This window comes from Lupinus angustifolius, chromosome LG01 (genome assembly GCF_001865875.1).
Source record: "Lupinus angustifolius cultivar Tanjil chromosome LG01, LupAngTanjil_v1.0, whole genome shotgun sequence".
Taxonomy (NCBI): Eukaryota; Viridiplantae; Streptophyta; class Magnoliopsida; order Fabales; family Fabaceae; genus Lupinus; species Lupinus angustifolius.
This window is the reverse complement of record NC_032009.1, coordinates 25,816,340-25,832,733: the sequence shown is the minus strand read 5'-3', so window position 1 is coordinate 25,832,733 and position 16,394 is coordinate 25,816,340. Positions and strand designations below refer to the sequence as shown.

Genomic DNA, 16,394 nt, shown 5'->3' with positions numbered 1-16,394 from the left:
AAAAAGAATCCTTTGAATAAATGGTAACTGTCACGTGTAAATTATATTCTAGCTTTGAATCATGATCTGCTTTGCCATGGCATATAGCACAAGTTCTTTTTTACACTACCAACGGTATCCCTCATCCCATAGGTAAAGAACTAATTTCTTTCGATACCTCTCCTAATAACTGTCGCTATCAGGGATTGAACCATTAACTTAACTTTCTTGTCTTTATGATATCTAGAAGAGCCTTACACCACTAGAATAATACATTGTTAGTCACAAAAGTTCTTTATGAACACTACAAGTAAGCTTTATTTTCCTTATAGGCAATACTGATTAGACTTTTAAATGAACAGGTGACAGAGTGAATTCGTTTTCTGAAAATTTTCATATAATAAAGGATTTGAAGTCAAGTGAGGCTGATTGATTATCACGCAATGCCAATCTTGGTCCTGCAGAAATCCCAAAATATGCAGGATAGCAATGAGCCAAGTGACCTCACTTGTGGATCGTGATACTTGCCAAAGCCCTATATTCTGTTTCGGCAAATGATCGGGAAACCACTCGTTTCTTTGATTTCCAAGAAACCAAACAGTCCCCTAGGAATAAGCATTGACATGTGGTAGACCCATGGACAATTTCCTCAATCTGCATCGTGTATGCTTTGATGTAGAGGGAGGAAGAAGAGGCACACAACAAGCCTTGACCAGGGGTACCCTTCGTATCCGATAAGATGGTGAATAACATCAAGATGAGGACTTCTAGGAGCTGCCATTTACCGGCTCAATTTGTTGGCAGAAAAGCAGATATCAGGTCTGGAAATTGTATAATAAAGTAGCCTTCCAATCAATCTTCGGTACTCAGAAGCAGTAGGAAGCAGATCTCCATCAGTCATGTTGATTATGAGATTATGCTTCATAGGTAACTCATTAGGCTTACTATCTAGTAAGCCGGTATCCTCGATAATGACAGAGTGTAATTCTTTTGAGAGAGATAAATTGCTTTCTTGGATTACAAGGCTTTAGAAGTTGCCTAGGACTTTCAGTTTCAACAATTTCCACAGTTTCTGTTGAACTTGAGAAATGAATCAATGATAGCTTGCTTTGGACTGGCCACAATTATATCATTTACATCGACAAGTAGAGAAACGAAGGAAGAACCTGTTCCAGCAGCGAGATCATACTTGGATTGCTGAAAACCATTTGATGTCAAAGCAGAGGAGAGTTTAGAGAACCAGGGCCTTGGAGCTTGCCTGAGACTATAAACGGACTTATGTAACTTTCATAAAAGATGCTCCCGGAACCTTGTAGTGTGGAGAGGTAAATCCACGAAGACTTCTTCAAATAGATCACCATTTGAGAAGGCATTTTTGATGTCTAACCGCAGAAGTTTCTGGCCCATGAATGTTGCTAGAGAAAAGACTTCCCTACTGATACCATGTTAATCTAGAGAGGAAATGGATAAATGAATTTCTGAACAGTACTGAATTGATTATTACAGTATTGAATTGATTCTATAGCATTGTTCTGAAAAGAGAGGGAAACTAACTAATAAATGTTAAGCATAATTAACTGGTAAATAGCTTAAATTAATTACAATCTATGAAATGTTTCTAGTAATTGCAGGTAAAATTCTGCAATTTCGTCAAGTCAATCTGGACATAAGGATAAACGGAAACCAAGGTGAATGGAGTGTTAGAAAATCGTATAGAACTACGAACACAGACACGGTTATGCTTAAAACCAAATGAACATATCCTTATTCTTACTCAACCCAATTTATGTCCAGCTGTTTTAGTTCTGTGAGCCACTTTTGTGTATCTTGAGAAATATAGGGTCTAAATGGTGTCTTGATCTCACTATCTACATTCGGCGACACTATATGATCAGTTTTCTTATCCTTACAAAGGTTGCCCTGTCTGCTCTGTTGTCTTCTCGCCTTGAGGGACAGAAGGCGAGATACCTCATGAAGTCCACCCCACTTTTCCAGTGCACGCGCAATATCGAAGCGCCCTGTGGAAAAATCCATATGCTCTAAGTTCAACATGAAATTTTGGGACAAGTTTCTGATTCACTGGTATTAGTTTGATAACTATAATGTTACATCTTTCTTCATTATATTGAACAGTGAGCAGGTAAATATATTGTTTTGTTGGGAAATAACGTTACAACATTGTTGGAAGCCGTAAAAACCGAAGTTGAGAAGGGAAATTTCTCAATTTACCTGCACGCTCAAATGATTTTCTACTGGGCATAGACGAAGGGTCCATTCCCCAGCTCCTTTGAAATCGACTTATCTGCATGAAGGAATGAATTATATTCTGATTAAAGATGTAAAAAAATGTATATTATTTATCATGAAATAATCTTGCATAGATGCAAAAGATTCATCCTTTATCATGTTATTGTCATTTAGCTTTATCCTGTCATGCTTGTAATTAGATTGGAACTTTTGCAACCCACCTCGTCCTGCAAATTTTCAAGATTGTCCCAGTAACCCTTTGGTTTGCGGTGTTTGTAAGCCAAAGAGAGGTTCATTATTGTTGCAATGGTCCTGAATCCACCCATGCGAGTTATAGCCTTCTCGATATCCACTCTTCCATGCAAACGAAGTTGCTTTCTCATTGGCATAAATCCTTCCTTTCCATGTTCAGCAATGAATTTCAGAAGTTCAGATTTTAGGACTTCAATATCCCTCTGTAATCCCGGAACTCTTGACCTTTTTTTAGATGAACCTTGATCATTGCAAATACACAAGTCATTAGCTGAACTATAACCGTCGTCATCTTCAAATCCGGATGCAACAATTTGTTGCACTGAATTTGTATTCTGCTCACAAACTTCCAAAGAATGTGATGCATTCCTGTTCTCAACATAATCTCTTATTGCACACAAGTTTGATGGGAGATCTTCATAAATGACCTGAAGTAATATAAGTCAATTTCAAAGAACAAATAACATTTCAGGAATTCAAATAGTAAGTGTTTTGTTGGTTGTGACAAACAAGTAGATCAATTTAACTTAAATCTAAGACATGCATAAAAGAATATATCTTTCCTCCACTTATATCGGCCAAACATGCGTAATTGCCTATTTTAGATAACTGAGCTCCTTTCCGGTTTCTATCAGATGGTTATCTTAGGTGAATTAAAATGAGCAAGAGGGTATCAAACTTTGGAAATAAACAAGGTAAGTATTTAAATCTAAAATCAAAATCAATATGAACTTTATATATAAAGCTCATGAAATTGATTGACAAACCTCTTCCATGATAGCTTCAGAAAGGAAAGTATCTTTGCGCATTTTTGAGTCCACAGAGTACTTCAACAATGTGTGATGATTTCCTAGTTGCTCAAAAACCCATTTCCCCTCGAACGAGTCAAAGTCCCCTTCAACCTGTTCAAAACTGATTTCATGTTCTAGATATTCACACAACTCTAGCACAACACGGGCGTGAAGCACCATATAAAGTAGCCCTTTACACCCTTCCTGCATATTGATTTAACAAGGAAATTACATCAATCACATAATTTATAGATAAAGTCATAAAACTTTATCACTAGTCCATGCATGTACAGTGTCGATACTCAGGAGATATACTTCTGTTTTTTACCGACTGACAGTGGATGGTGATGGTATAACAATGGCTGGCATTTGACAAGCGTAATATGGTCAGCAGCAAAAAAGAAGAAAAACTAGGATATTGATGGCTATGACTTTATTGTTTAAAGCTCACTAACATTGCAGCATACCTGAAGAATGCGAACTTTATTGTTATCTCGTGATAAAATCTTGCTGATTGCTAAATTTGGAACTATACTGTGACAAATGATTTTTTGTGAAGTCAGTCAGGAAAATGAAACATCAAATTTAGAAATCTTTCATATCATGCTTTTAAAAATATCTAGCATAAAAAATAAATATGCCTTACTTACTCGGGAAGAGTCTCATAGGAAGACATAACATCCCATACTTCACGCACAGGAGCTTTAACTGTTATGCTAGCAACAACACAGCGATGAACACCTCCATTTTCCTTCACATGAAAATCATTTCATGAGTAAAGTTGACTACGAGAGTAGTTCAATCTCGGAATTAAGGCCAGATCGTAACAATTTAGCACAAATATGTTACCAGAAGTCCATCGAATCTGCGGAGATGAACTTCATCCACCACACAAGGCCTGTCAAGTCTACAAACTTTTCCAAATACTCCCCAATTGCTGTTAACCTCACTTGAAGATGTCGTCAAAGGACCGGAAATTGAGCTGGCTAGGGCTTCTTTGTTCTCTCCAGGTTGCAATTTATCACTTTCACACAAAGCACCATCTATCTCTTTGACAGATGAACCATTAATCTCTTTGAAAGGTGAACCGTCAATAGCGATGGAAGTCTCGTGCAAGTGGTTTTTTGGATACGAAAGTTTCTGATTTCCCACAATATTCCTATCAACTCTGTATGCCAAGGCTCGGAGGTTGACAGGAAGATCTGACCTGATAATCCTTTCCAAGAAAATAGCTGGGAAATTGAATCTCGGTATCACATTTACTTCATAAGATAAATTAGTAGTTGATGACCTGCATGAAACAAAAATGAAGGCTAAACTATAGAAATAAAACAGTAGTGTCAATAAAAGTTCCATGTTAATGGCTAATGAACCTGTAAAAACCTCTACAATGACCAGAAAACATGTATGATTCCAAATTTTGAGCGTGCCGGATTTAGATTAAACATGACATACGACACATATAAACAACACACATATTTGGATTGAGGAAACCTTAGACTTAAGTGTCCAATGGATTCAAAAATAAAACTAAAATATACCTTACCTTGTTCCAGATTTTACACACCATTTGCCTTCAAACTTCTTAAAGTCCCCATCAACCATTGAAAAACGAAGTTCTCGATCCCATTCCTGGAGCATTAACAATAATTTATAGCATTAGAAAACAGAACATTCTGTCTTACTATCTCCTGTGGGATATTATGCAGGCCCATTGTGAATAAAAACTATTCTTGAGGATAAATTTTCCAGTGGAAGAGTTTCAATTTTCCTTCCAATCAAGCAAGAAGCCAAAAATTCATTACTAACATGCCATAACTAAATCATAGAAGCCAAAACTAACAAGTGTTTAGGGATGCTTACAGAATTAGTAAGTTCCTGAAGATCCAACACGACACGAGCTTCGATGTGCCAATACATTGCCCTTTGGAATCCCCTTTGCTCTAACCATATCCTCCCAGGATATGGACAAGGAATTCTCCCACTAACAACAAAACAATGAACATACATTATTGTTATTTATGTAAAATTATTCATTCACCACTGGACTATTTAAATCTATTCTACTTTTCTAGCCATAATTCAACACCTCATACCTAACTCAATATATATTATGAATAGAATTGAAATAATAATAATAATATAATAAAGCTTATAGCACAGAACATTACGTTACCTCCATACAAGATTTGGAATAAAGTCAGCTAAATGTTCATAATCAGTAAGAGCATTCCAAACAGATTCAATGTCAGCATTGATAGAAATAGAAGCCTTAACTCTTCTTTCCCTCCATGAAACAACTTCCACTTCACAATACACATCTTCTTCAACATTCACAATATTATTATTATTATTATTATTATTGTTGTTGTTGTTGTTGTTGTTATCACCTTCTTTGCAAAACTGGGTTCTGGGTTTGCAGTGTGTTATTGTTGTTGAGGAATATGCAATGGACTTGTAGTGAAGAAAGGGATAATGGGTTCCAAATAAGAGTCTCATAGATAGAAATGATGGTTTGGATAAGTGAAAAGGAAGAAGATGAGGTCCATGGTTGTTACATGGAACTGTGCTTGTGGTAGTAATCATGAGTGAAGAAAAGGTTGATGTTGTTGTTGATGTTGTTGTTGTTGTTTCATTTTCATGTACACATGTTATTAGTTATTAGTTATGGTTTCATATCCATGTTCTTTTCTGCATTCTTGGTTGCACTTTGCTAAGTATGATTCATGGCTCTAACTATGTACACGTTGGTATGCTTTGTTTGGTCGCTTCCTTTCATTTTATCCACAAATCCTTCAAAATAGAAACTCAAAACTAAGCCTGGTTTGCCTGCTTTTTTGTTTGAGAAAAAAAGAGAGTATAGAATGAGTGTGTAAAAGTTACATACACCACATATTAATTATTTATCAGTCATATTTAATTAATTATCATTAATTTTAAAAAAATGATTATATAAATTTGTACACTAATATTATATAATAGACTTTTTTTTAACATATTTATAGTACTTATATAAATATGAAAATGAATTCTTTCTTTACTGGAGGATTTAGTATCATGTAAGATTGTGATATATGAACTTTAAAAGAAATTAATAATTTAAATTTTAAACTTTTTCTTAGCAAAAAAATATAATAAATGGTAAAATAAATTTGAGCCTCACATTTCAATACTGGAGAGGATATTGACCCTATAAATATAAAATACTTGATTTCAGTCTATTAATTTATTATTTACTTTTTTTCTCTTTCCAATGTAGTAAAAAAAAGTCTATGCTTTTATAGATCGTTTTGCAATTAGTTATTAATCTTAATTTTAGATGAAAATGATTGATATGTTGTTACAAAGGTCACACCAGCACAATTACATAGATGACATGTGACAATAAGGACTAAAAACAAAAAAAAATATTTACATGGACTGAACCAAAATAAATATTTTAATAAAATATTGATAAAGATATTCAACTTATAATCTATTATAATTATAATTGACATTTGCATATAATTTTAATCTAAAATAGTATAGAAACTTTAATGTCTCTTTGTATGTAAAATGTTGTTGCCCTTTCGCATTAAGTGAATCGAATTTTCTAATTTACTTTCGATTATATTCACTGTACATTACTAAGGCAGAATAGTATATAATCCATGCCACCAATTTTCACAGGCTATTACTAAGCCAAAATAATATCACAAACTATATTCAATTTTGTAGTAAGAATATTTTGCCATTTTCTTATATTTTATACCTTATTAACCATTGAATTTGCTAGGAGCTTCCCATTCTCTTACTCTATCCTATTTCTATCCAAATATATTTTATATCCATCTTTATTTTCTTCTTACCGCCAAAGAAATTATATTGGTATACAATAGTTGACCAATTTTCAAAATATTTTATATGCTACAATATTTATAAATGATTTATTTCCCATACGGAAGTTTATAAAATGATAAAGGGAACAATTCAAAATACCAATTTATTTATTTATTTATTTTTGGAGCAAACAATATTTATTTTGACCATAATAAATTAAAAGAAAAGGTAATAAAAAGGAAGAAATGGTAGAATGGTAAATAGAGAACAGTCAATGTGTTTGGATACATATGTTTTTCGTGGGTACACATCTATTGTCTCAAAAAATGTGTGATTGCATGTATACAATTAATTATGATTAGTCATAAAAATAGTTAATTATTAATTTTTTAACTTAAATATACCTATTCTAATTTCTACCCCATTACAAAAGGAACACAAAAATGCAAATTCAGTCCTTGTTTTCTTGAACTACAAAATATATATTTTATTTTTATGAATAAACAATTAATCTTTTTAGATTATATGAAATAATCTTTGACGTTTGTAATCTAACAAAATATTGTATTATTAGATAAATGTATTGTTTTTTTTTCCAAGTTATTATTTTTTGACACTTCTATTCTTTTGGATAAGAAACTAATACTTTTTAGATTTATGGTTATTACCCGCTCTCATAAGTGTCCATCTATTTTAATAATCCAGTATAGACATATATTACTAGTGATCCAGTATAAACATATATCACTAGACGTGGTTAGTTTCCAGTTACTATAGTAAAGTTAATTTAAATTAAAATATAAAATAAATATAATACTCTTACTTTTTGAACCAGCAAGTTGAAAAGGGAGACTCAAAATCAAAGAGAAACTGGAACGTTGAAATGAGAAAAAAAAGAAATAAATAAAAATCGTGATTCCCATTGATCGATCAATGTAACGTTGAGAGAGAGGATTTCCGTTCCGTGTTTCTATCACTCTCTTCTTCGCAACCTCTATTCAGGTATTTTTCTCCTAATTTAACTAAATTTTTCTCTATTTTGTTTTCATTTCGTTGATCCTGTTGCATATATCGTTTTATAACTATTTCTCCACAATTTATCGTATATATATATATAATATTCGTTCATATTGTAAATTTGTAATGATCATTATCTCGATTTTGCATTATTATATTATGAGGTGAAAGACTCAACTCAGTTTATAATCTTAGCGTCATATTATATTTAACACATAAAATTTGTTTGTTGAATTTGTGAATGTATGATATAGAAGTATGGATTAGGGAATGGCGTAAGTTAAATGTACATTGATTTTGTATATTCACTAATAATCATGTTCATAAATCATATTCCTCTCTATCTGTTATTGTTTTGGTAAATTTTTGGAACACAATTTTGATTTTTGGTTTTTTCTTGCACTGCATTGAGCTACCGAACTCTATGTCGGTTTCACCAATGATTTTCTGGAAGAGAAGTGACTATTGTTTTCTGTTCTGTATTTTTATGGCCATACCATGCTGGATTTTAATATATATATGTATATGTATCCTGGGTAGTTAGTGTTTTCAGTTAGGTAAATTTATGGCATGTAATACTCTAGCAATGACTTGTGTTTTGTCTTATACGATCAGGTTTTATGTACATAAAATCCTCTGACAGCTGATTCCAATACGATAGCCGATAATAGTTCATGATGTTCACCATGATAGATTTGGGAATTCAACTTTTGAGGTTGCTCACAAGCCCGGATTCTTCTACTGTGTCTATTTTCGGATGGCTTGTCACTGGATTATTTGGACTTATGGCTATCGTATATGCTATTCTCAAGTGGCAGAAAAGATCATCTCTGAATTGGATCAAAGCTGCAGCTAGGGCAAAGAAGAAAGTTTGGAAAAAGTTTAAAGTACCGCTATCGTATCATTTGTGGATTGAAGATTATACTTATAGGGAACAGCCGTCCACTTGCTGTTTTTGCTTGACTTCCCTCTGGCCCTCTCAAAACTTAGGTTCAACAGCCACACCGCGTACTCCTCTCCATCGTTGCTCAGTTTGTGGTGTCGCGGCTCATTTCTATTGTTCTCAGTATGCATCAAAGGATTGCAAATGTGTGGCTCAGGCTGGTTTTAGCCGCATTCGACACCACTGGTCGGAAAGATGGGTTAATGTGGATGAAAATCATGAGATGTCTGCCTTCTGTTTTTACTGTGACGAGCCATGTGGTGTTCCATTTGTCAAAGCTTCCCCTACATGGCATTGCCAGTGGTGCCAGCGTCTCATTCATGTGAAATGCCATAACAAATTGACTAGAGATTCTGGTGATGTTTGTGATTTGGGTCCTTTGAGGCGAGTTATCCTCTCCCCTCTCTGTGTCAAAGAAGTTGATGAAGATCAAAAGGGAGTGAGGCTAAGTTCTCTTATAACCTCTTCTGTTCGTGGTCAGATTAGAAAGCGGTCCATCCACTATAAGAATGGAGGTAGTTGCCGTAGTAATGGAAAGGTGCATGATTCTTCAGTTAATGATGCAGTATTATTGGAATATGTATTGAATGGCCTAGCAGATCTGAAGAAGTCCAATGATGAGCTCTTTGACCACATGAACAGTGGCAGAGTACTAAGAAATGATGAAACTGCTACCCCTTGCCTAGTCAAGAGATTCACGTTGGTTGATTTGCCACAAGATGCAAGGCCACTGCTGGTTTTCATCAATGCCAGAAGTGGTGGGCAGCTTGGGCCTTCTCTTCATAGGAGGTTGAATATGCTACTTAATCCTGTTCAGGTGATTATTTCAGTCTTTAACAAACGAACATGCTTTGCCTTAAGTATTTACATCTGTCATTAAGCACTTAGCAGATATACCTTTTAGATATTTTCCAGAGGTAGATTGGAAAATATTATTTATTGATCTAGGAGTTTAATTAGTTAAATTTTAAATGTGATCTTAGGTCAAGAATCACTCGGTTCTAGCCTTACTTTATCCTTCACACTGCCTTGAACATTGTAGTCAGGAAAAACAATGAAAGATTCTGCATTTTAAGTTGTAATCTGTAGTTCTGTACTGCAGAGTGATGACTTTGGTCAAGGAATTATTTGCAATCTGATAGAAACCCCAATAATCTTTTTTATTGAATATGTATCGAAGGATCCTTCTCTGTTACTGATATGAAGACTATATCAGTATCAGCTTGCGATTTGTAGAGAAACTCAAAAGAAAACACATAAACAGAAGGAAAATTGAAAGGTAGAGCAGCACTTCAAGAGGCTGCTACCTCCTTGCCAAACCTCACAAATTTCTCACCTGCCTCTCCTCTCTGTCTCTCCTTTCCCTCCCTTAAATTGTTCCGATTCCTTCCCTTCCCTTCCTATCCAGCTGCCACATGTCCAGGTTAGGTGATTACAGTCTAGATCCCCATAATGATTTCCATGCATGTACCCTTCCTTTTTCACCCGAGACTTAAATTCACTGTAGCTCTTCCTTTACTTCCTTGATATTATAGTAATAGGTGGCTCCGTGGCTGCCTAACAAAAAATAATTTCCCCCCACTAGTATTCTTAGAGGAGGATAGTTATTGAACAGCATAACAATGTTTGTTTACCTACTTCAAAATTTTAAAATAGGCAACATATTTTCATGTACTTCTTATAATAAAGATTTTAATTCTACCATGAGTTTTATCCTGTTGCCATAACTCTCTTATAATAAAGATTTTAATTCCAATATTATGTGATTTGGATTCATGTTCATCAATATTATTGGAACTTCCTTTTCTTTTCTATCGTGGAAAGAAGAAAATAAAAGAAAAATACTAATGCTATAATTTCATTATTTAGCAATGATGTCAAAATGTAAATAGCCTAATCATGAAAAAAAAATTCCTGATTTATTTCCTTGAAATATTCTTAAATACCTTATTAATCATCCATGACTTGCACAGACAGTGCGGAACAATAGCCAACACTTGTGACCTTGACCTCCTTTTAGTGTTCATTGCAACTTCAACTTTGAGTCTTCAACTTTCCGGGAGTTTTAACAGAAAACGTAAAAATGGAATGAAGTGCAGTGCATTTTCATCTCTTCGGGTTGGGGAGTGTAAATTTTCAAAATGGAGGGGAGAGCAGTGTAACTTAAGCTCCTCTCAGGGTAGAGGAGTCTAATCTACTCCACAGATTAATGTTTTACCAAATCCAACTGAATAACCGAGCAAATTATCAATCAAAATTAATTTTTTTCATTTCCTTTCTTTTGTAAACTAGCAATGCTTGCACATCGTCTCACTTTTCTGATTTGGCTATTTTAATGTAGATCTTTGAATTGAGTGCTTCGCAAGGTCCTGAGGTGGGGCTGGAATTCTTCAAAAGTATACATTATTTTAGAGTGTTGGTATGCGGTGGGGATGGCACTGTTGCATGGGTCCTTGACGCTATAGAGAGATATAATTTTGAGTCACCTCCACCCGTTTCAATTCTTCCCCTTGGCACTGGAAATGATTTATCCAGAACACTGAATTGGGGAAGAGGCCTATCTGCGCTTGATGGACAAGGTGGGTTGACTATGCTTTTGCGTGACATTAGCAATGCAGCAGTTACTATGCTGGATCGCTGGGATGTTAAAATTGCAGAAGAGAACTCTGAAGGGAAACCAAGTAACGTGAAAACCAAATCCATGATGAACTATCTAGGTACTTCTCTGAAACAAAAACTATCAAGGTTTGTTTCTTAACAATTGCTATTGATATCTGCAAACTTCTTTTATAGGCATTGGATGTGATGCAAAGGTTGCATATGAATTTCATGTTTCTCGAGAGATTTATCCTGAAAAGTTTTCTAGTCAGGTAGATATTCTCCCATAATTATGCTTCGTCACTGTTAAACATTAATGATATTAAGATAGACCATGCCAATTGTCTAGTTTGCTTTCAAAGTGTACTTTTTAAATTGCCATATTAAATGCTAGTCAATCTTTGAAAATTTATATTTTTGTTCATACTGAGGCTAAGCTTTTTTGAAATAGCCCCTGTTGGCATCAGGTGAAGTTGACTGACAATGGAGCTTATTGAAACTGATTATTTATAAGTATGGGGTCTGATTACTATTGAAATAGCCTTACATAGTTACATCTCAATGTCTATCCCATCCAAAATCCAACTTGTAGATAAACCCTTAGTGTCGTCTATATGTCATACCTCTTGGCTCTTAACAACAACCAGTAGAGACCGTAGTGAAGATGAGTAGATGGCCAGCAATATGGTTTTGGACAGTTTAACAAATTTTACCTGTTTACTTCTTCCTTGCGTCCCTTCTTTATGAAGGCCTTTAGTTATTTTAACGGTTCTCTAATATTGGAGAAATTATTAAAAAAAATTAGTAGATTTCCAAGAATTTTTTAGCCCCAATGGAATGTGACCCACATTTTAAAGTAACACAGAGAAAACAATACCATACATGCCACTCAATTAAAATAAAAGATTATTTATTCAATAAATATAGATTAACTTCTATCATTGTGACTTGTGAGTATTACTGTCTGTGATATCTTGAAATTTCTCCTTATGTAGGGTATATAACTTATGCAATCTAGGAAAGCGTTCTTGCTTATTGATAGTTGATTCCGACTTTGTGGGTTTATTTAAATCTGATGATAATGATAATTCTGTTAACAGTTTTTGAACAAATTGCGATATGCCAAAGAAGGAGCAAAAGATATAATGGACAGGACTTGTGCTGATTTGCCATGGCAAGTGTGGCTTGAAGTTGACGGGATAGATATTGAGATTCCTAAGGTAAATTATCCACACTAATAATATTTTCGCATTCAAGCCAGTAATTTTTGTTGGGATGTTGGCCTTCTCTAAATTAATATGTAAAGCGTCATTCATTTATTCTTCTTTTATGCAGGATTCAGAGGGCTTAATTGTGATTAATATTGGAAGCTATATGGGTGGAGTAGATCTTTGGCAAAATGACTATGACCATGATGATGATTTTAGTCGTCAATCCATGCATGATAAAATGCTTGAGGTGGTATGTGTTTGTGGAGCATGGCACCTAGGAAAACTTCAGGTCCGCGATTCTTCAATCCTATCCACTTCTGAAATATTAAATCAAGTCTTTATAATGATAGTGATAGTGTTTATCTAAATTATTCTACATGTTAATGTTTAAACTCACAAAAATATATTTCATATATTAATAAAATATATGGTCTGAATACATTTAGGTAAGTTCTTCACGTGCTATATGTTTAACGAGATAATTATGTATGTAGATTAGTCATTAAAAAAGGTAATTCAAATGCTCAAAGTCTCTCCTATCCACACTTATAATTGTTATCGTATACTTATGTGATGTTAAATTTGATCCTCTATAAATATAAAGTCATTTTCACTGCCACACACCATATAATGACATTATGCTTGGCGACCCAGTTATATATGTGTAAATAAGTGTAATTGTGTATCAGTGTTGTGGATGGTGGTCTATCAGTCTATGGCATTTGCCAAAATTATGTCATCATGGTGTTATGTGCAAATAGCGGACGCCATCATGCGGGCGGCCCAATGTACAGGACTCTCACTTAGTGGGATCCAGGAAGGATAGATGTACGCAATGCTATTGACAAAAAATAATTTAAAAATATAATACATATAGAAAAATGAAAAAATGAATAGTGTAAGCGGTAAGCCAGGTAACAACATCATAGTAAGGTAACAAGAAACAAATAACATGACATAGCAACAACCAAGCCTTAGTCCCACTACGTGGAAATTAGGATAAGATCCACCATCAGGTGGGTAGCCAAAATAACACAAGGTTCAATAAAATTCATCATCTCATAACTTCATAAGCTCATTAGAAAATTAAATTAAAAATACAAAAAATTAAAATGAGCAATACTTCTAGTAAAATTAGCCAACATATTTCGTTCATCCAATATTTGAAGATGGTTAGCCTTGGCTAGACATTGTGAAGGGAAGCAGTTGAAGAAAGAAGAAATCGGTTGCCTTGCAGAGAACAAAGCAGTTGAAGCAATATTTGAAGAATGAAGTTGAAGCAGAGACTAGAGAATGAAGCAGATACAAAGTAGAAATGCAGGTGAAGGAACTGTAGAGAACAAACTCGTGCTGGCCGAATAAGAGGGTGAAGAAGCAGACAAACAAGAGAGGGGAAGCAAACGAATAAGAGAGAGGTTTGATTCTCCTTACAGACAAGCACAAGTTGAAGTTAGGGTAAACCCCAAAATTGCCCTTAAAACCCAAAAACAAAACCCACAAAAAGCCTACTACCAGCGTTATGTCTGCCTTCTCTATCATGGACCGCCATATCACCATGGTGGTCCTAAATCACCAAATGGCAGTCGTCACCATTTACAGTTTTTTGGAAAAAGCGAATGGCATTTGGCCTGGAACTGCTTTCCACCATGAAGCAGCCATTAGACAACACTAGTATGTAGTGTAACACAGTCTTCAATATACTATTATGGAGGATCCACTTGATTGAGTGGGTCCTACATGAAATCCACCAAAAGTAAAAATTCTATTGAAGAGAGTGTTGCTAGTGTCCACTCTCTCTATACCACATATATATGTAAAGTATGTAACTATTCATACAGGTTAATGTGCAAATACATTTTCTGCTGTGCTTATAAATGTATAAAACAAATAAAAGATAACTTTGCAAATTCTTGTAAATTAGTATATAGTAATGCTTGATTTATTGTATAGGTTGGCCTTTCACAAGCAAGAAGGCTAGCACAAGGTAAAGCTATCAAGATACACTCTTCGAGTCCTTTCCCGGTTCAAATTGATGGCGAGCCATTTATCTTACAACCAGGATACTTAGAGATGACTCACCGAGGGCAGGTAATCTAATGCTTTCATGTTTTTGTAGTAAATTTATTCACAGATTTTGTACCTAACAGTACATCTCTGTTTGTTCCTCCCTTGATAGTCAATAGTTAGAAATGACTTTTATCTTCATTCAATACCCAAAAAAGAAAACATGCAGATAGTCACAGGAATATCCAAATATGCATGATGTCGAAACGTGATGTGCTAACCAGTCAAGAGATATTACTGTCTGAATCATGCATTCTCCAATGCATTTGTTGTCCAAATGGTTCTTTCCCATACTCCCAATGCATATGGGGAGGGTTGATTAGGGACTTGCCTGTTGAACTGAATTAATTAGTAAATAAAGATGTCATGTTACATTTGTTTAGTTCTTAAGGACTTCAAACACAATAAGTTTCACTTTTATATGGTGGTTGATATCATGGGATTATATGTTCAGGTATTCATGTTGAGGAGGACTTCAGAAGATGAACCTAAAGGACCTGCAGCTGCAATTATGACAGAGGTATTACTAGATGCAGAGTGCAAGGGCATTATTAATGCATCTCAGAAGAAAGTTCTACTCCAGGAGATGGCCATCAATCTTTCTTAACAACCATCCATCTTTTATATAGTTGTTGCCCATACACCAGGTTTTTGCATGAAAAAGGGTGACCTGGTGTACAAGAGGCTCCCACCTAGAGGGATATGGGTAGGGTAGATGTACGTAGCTTTACCCTCACAAGTGAAGTGAGATTTGAATTCATGACCTCCGCCCTTGCCCTCTAATATTTTTTATAGGAGTATTTTTTGGTGATAGAGAGAGGATACAATTCCACGTAGCAACTAATACCAGAGAGTGAACAAATGTGAGGCTGCATGGTAGAGTTTGTTTCATTTAGGAGAAAAAAAATGTATACACGGATAGTATATTAGTTTTATATACTGTCACTGCATCATCCATTATTTATATTTAATCATTATTGATTCTTCAAGAAAAGTAACACAAATGAATGATGGATGATGTACTGATGTATATAATTTTTACATGAGTATAGTGCATAAATATTGGTGTGTTGTCTAACATTTGTAAGTTGTGTATATGACTCAAATTGCAAGAAATAGTATAATAGTGAGGGTTTGTTCTCACTGGCTTAGGTTTATCAATTACCACAAAATGTGCAGAAAGTTAGGTTATCTATATCATATTTACTTTACAATCTTTCAACTCACTTTTTTAATGGGGGTCGTCCCTTCTCTCTCGATCTAACGAGTTTTTAACGTTGGAGATGTTCACCCTTGCCTTCTACATGTTTTTATCACTGTTTCCTTCTTCGCTCATAACCTTTGCTTTTATGTGGGAATGAGAGCTGTTTAGGAAATTATTTCTGAAACATATTTCCTATATATATGTCCTGTTTGGGAAAATTTACACCAGAGGTGTAGTTTTACTACTTAATATCACATTTGGTATAACAT

At 34.6% G+C, this 16,394-nt stretch overlaps 2 protein-coding genes across 3 annotated transcripts; one reads left to right on the top strand and one right to left on the bottom strand.

The window, feature by feature from the left end:
- LOC109358595 lies at window positions 1,324-5,940 on the bottom strand. The gene is made up of 10 exons (XM_019602921.1): window positions 5,446-5,940; window positions 5,133-5,253; window positions 4,816-4,901; window positions 4,119-4,560; window positions 3,920-4,020; window positions 3,737-3,803; window positions 3,246-3,473; window positions 2,448-2,906; window positions 2,209-2,281; window positions 1,324-1,997 (listed from the first exon to the last, which is right to left on the bottom strand). The coding sequence occupies exons 1-10, from the start codon at window positions 5,853-5,855 to the stop codon at window positions 1,750-1,752; spliced, it is 2,235 nt and encodes a 744-aa protein (XP_019458466.1). The 5' UTR covers window positions 5,856-5,940; the 3' UTR covers window positions 1,324-1,749.
- Window positions 7,923-16,137, top strand: LOC109358603 (diacylglycerol kinase 2-like). Of its 2 annotated transcripts, none has more exons than XM_019602933.1 (8): window positions 7,923-8,090; window positions 8,721-9,865; window positions 11,390-11,765; window positions 11,842-11,918; window positions 12,747-12,866; window positions 12,982-13,146; window positions 14,808-14,945; window positions 15,376-15,528. In XM_019602933.1, exons 2-8 carry the CDS (start codon window positions 8,780-8,782, stop codon window positions 15,526-15,528), a joined length of 2,115 nt encoding a protein of 704 aa, XP_019458478.1. In that variant the 5' UTR covers window positions 7,923-8,090; window positions 8,721-8,779. The 2 variants fall into 2 exon arrangements, with proteins under 2 accessions (XP_019458478.1, XP_019458486.1); XM_019602941.1 differs by lacking the exon at window positions 7,923-8,090 and adding an exon at window positions 15,982-16,137 and having other exon boundaries at window positions 8,780-9,865; window positions 15,376-15,814.

What these genes read in the sequence shown, in the direction of transcription:
- LOC109358595 (XM_019602921.1), bottom strand. Translation starts at nt 5,855, where the DNA reads ATGATTACTACCACAAGCACAGTTCCATGTAACAACCATGGACCTCAT. An exon ending in CTGAAGCTATCATGGAAGAG is followed by an intron (nt 2,907 to 3,245) that starts GTTTGTCAATCA and finishes ATATTACTTCAG; the next exon opens with GTCATTTATGAAGATCTCCC. An exon ending in TTGAAAATTTGCAGGACGAG is followed by an intron (nt 2,282 to 2,447) that starts GTGGGTTGCAAA and finishes TCCTTCATGCAG; the next exon opens with ATAAGTCGATTTCAAAGGAG.
- LOC109358603 (XM_019602941.1), top strand. Translation starts at nt 8,780, where the DNA reads ATGATGTTCACCATGATAGATTTGGGAATTCAACTTTTGAGGTTGCTC. An exon ending in ATCCATGATGAACTATCTAG is followed by an intron (nt 11,766 to 11,841) that starts GTACTTCTCTGA and finishes CTTCTTTTATAG; the next exon opens with GCATTGGATGTGATGCAAAG. An exon ending in TAGATATTGAGATTCCTAAG is followed by an intron (nt 12,867 to 12,981) that starts GTAAATTATCCA and finishes TCTTTTATGCAG; the next exon opens with GATTCAGAGGGCTTAATTGT.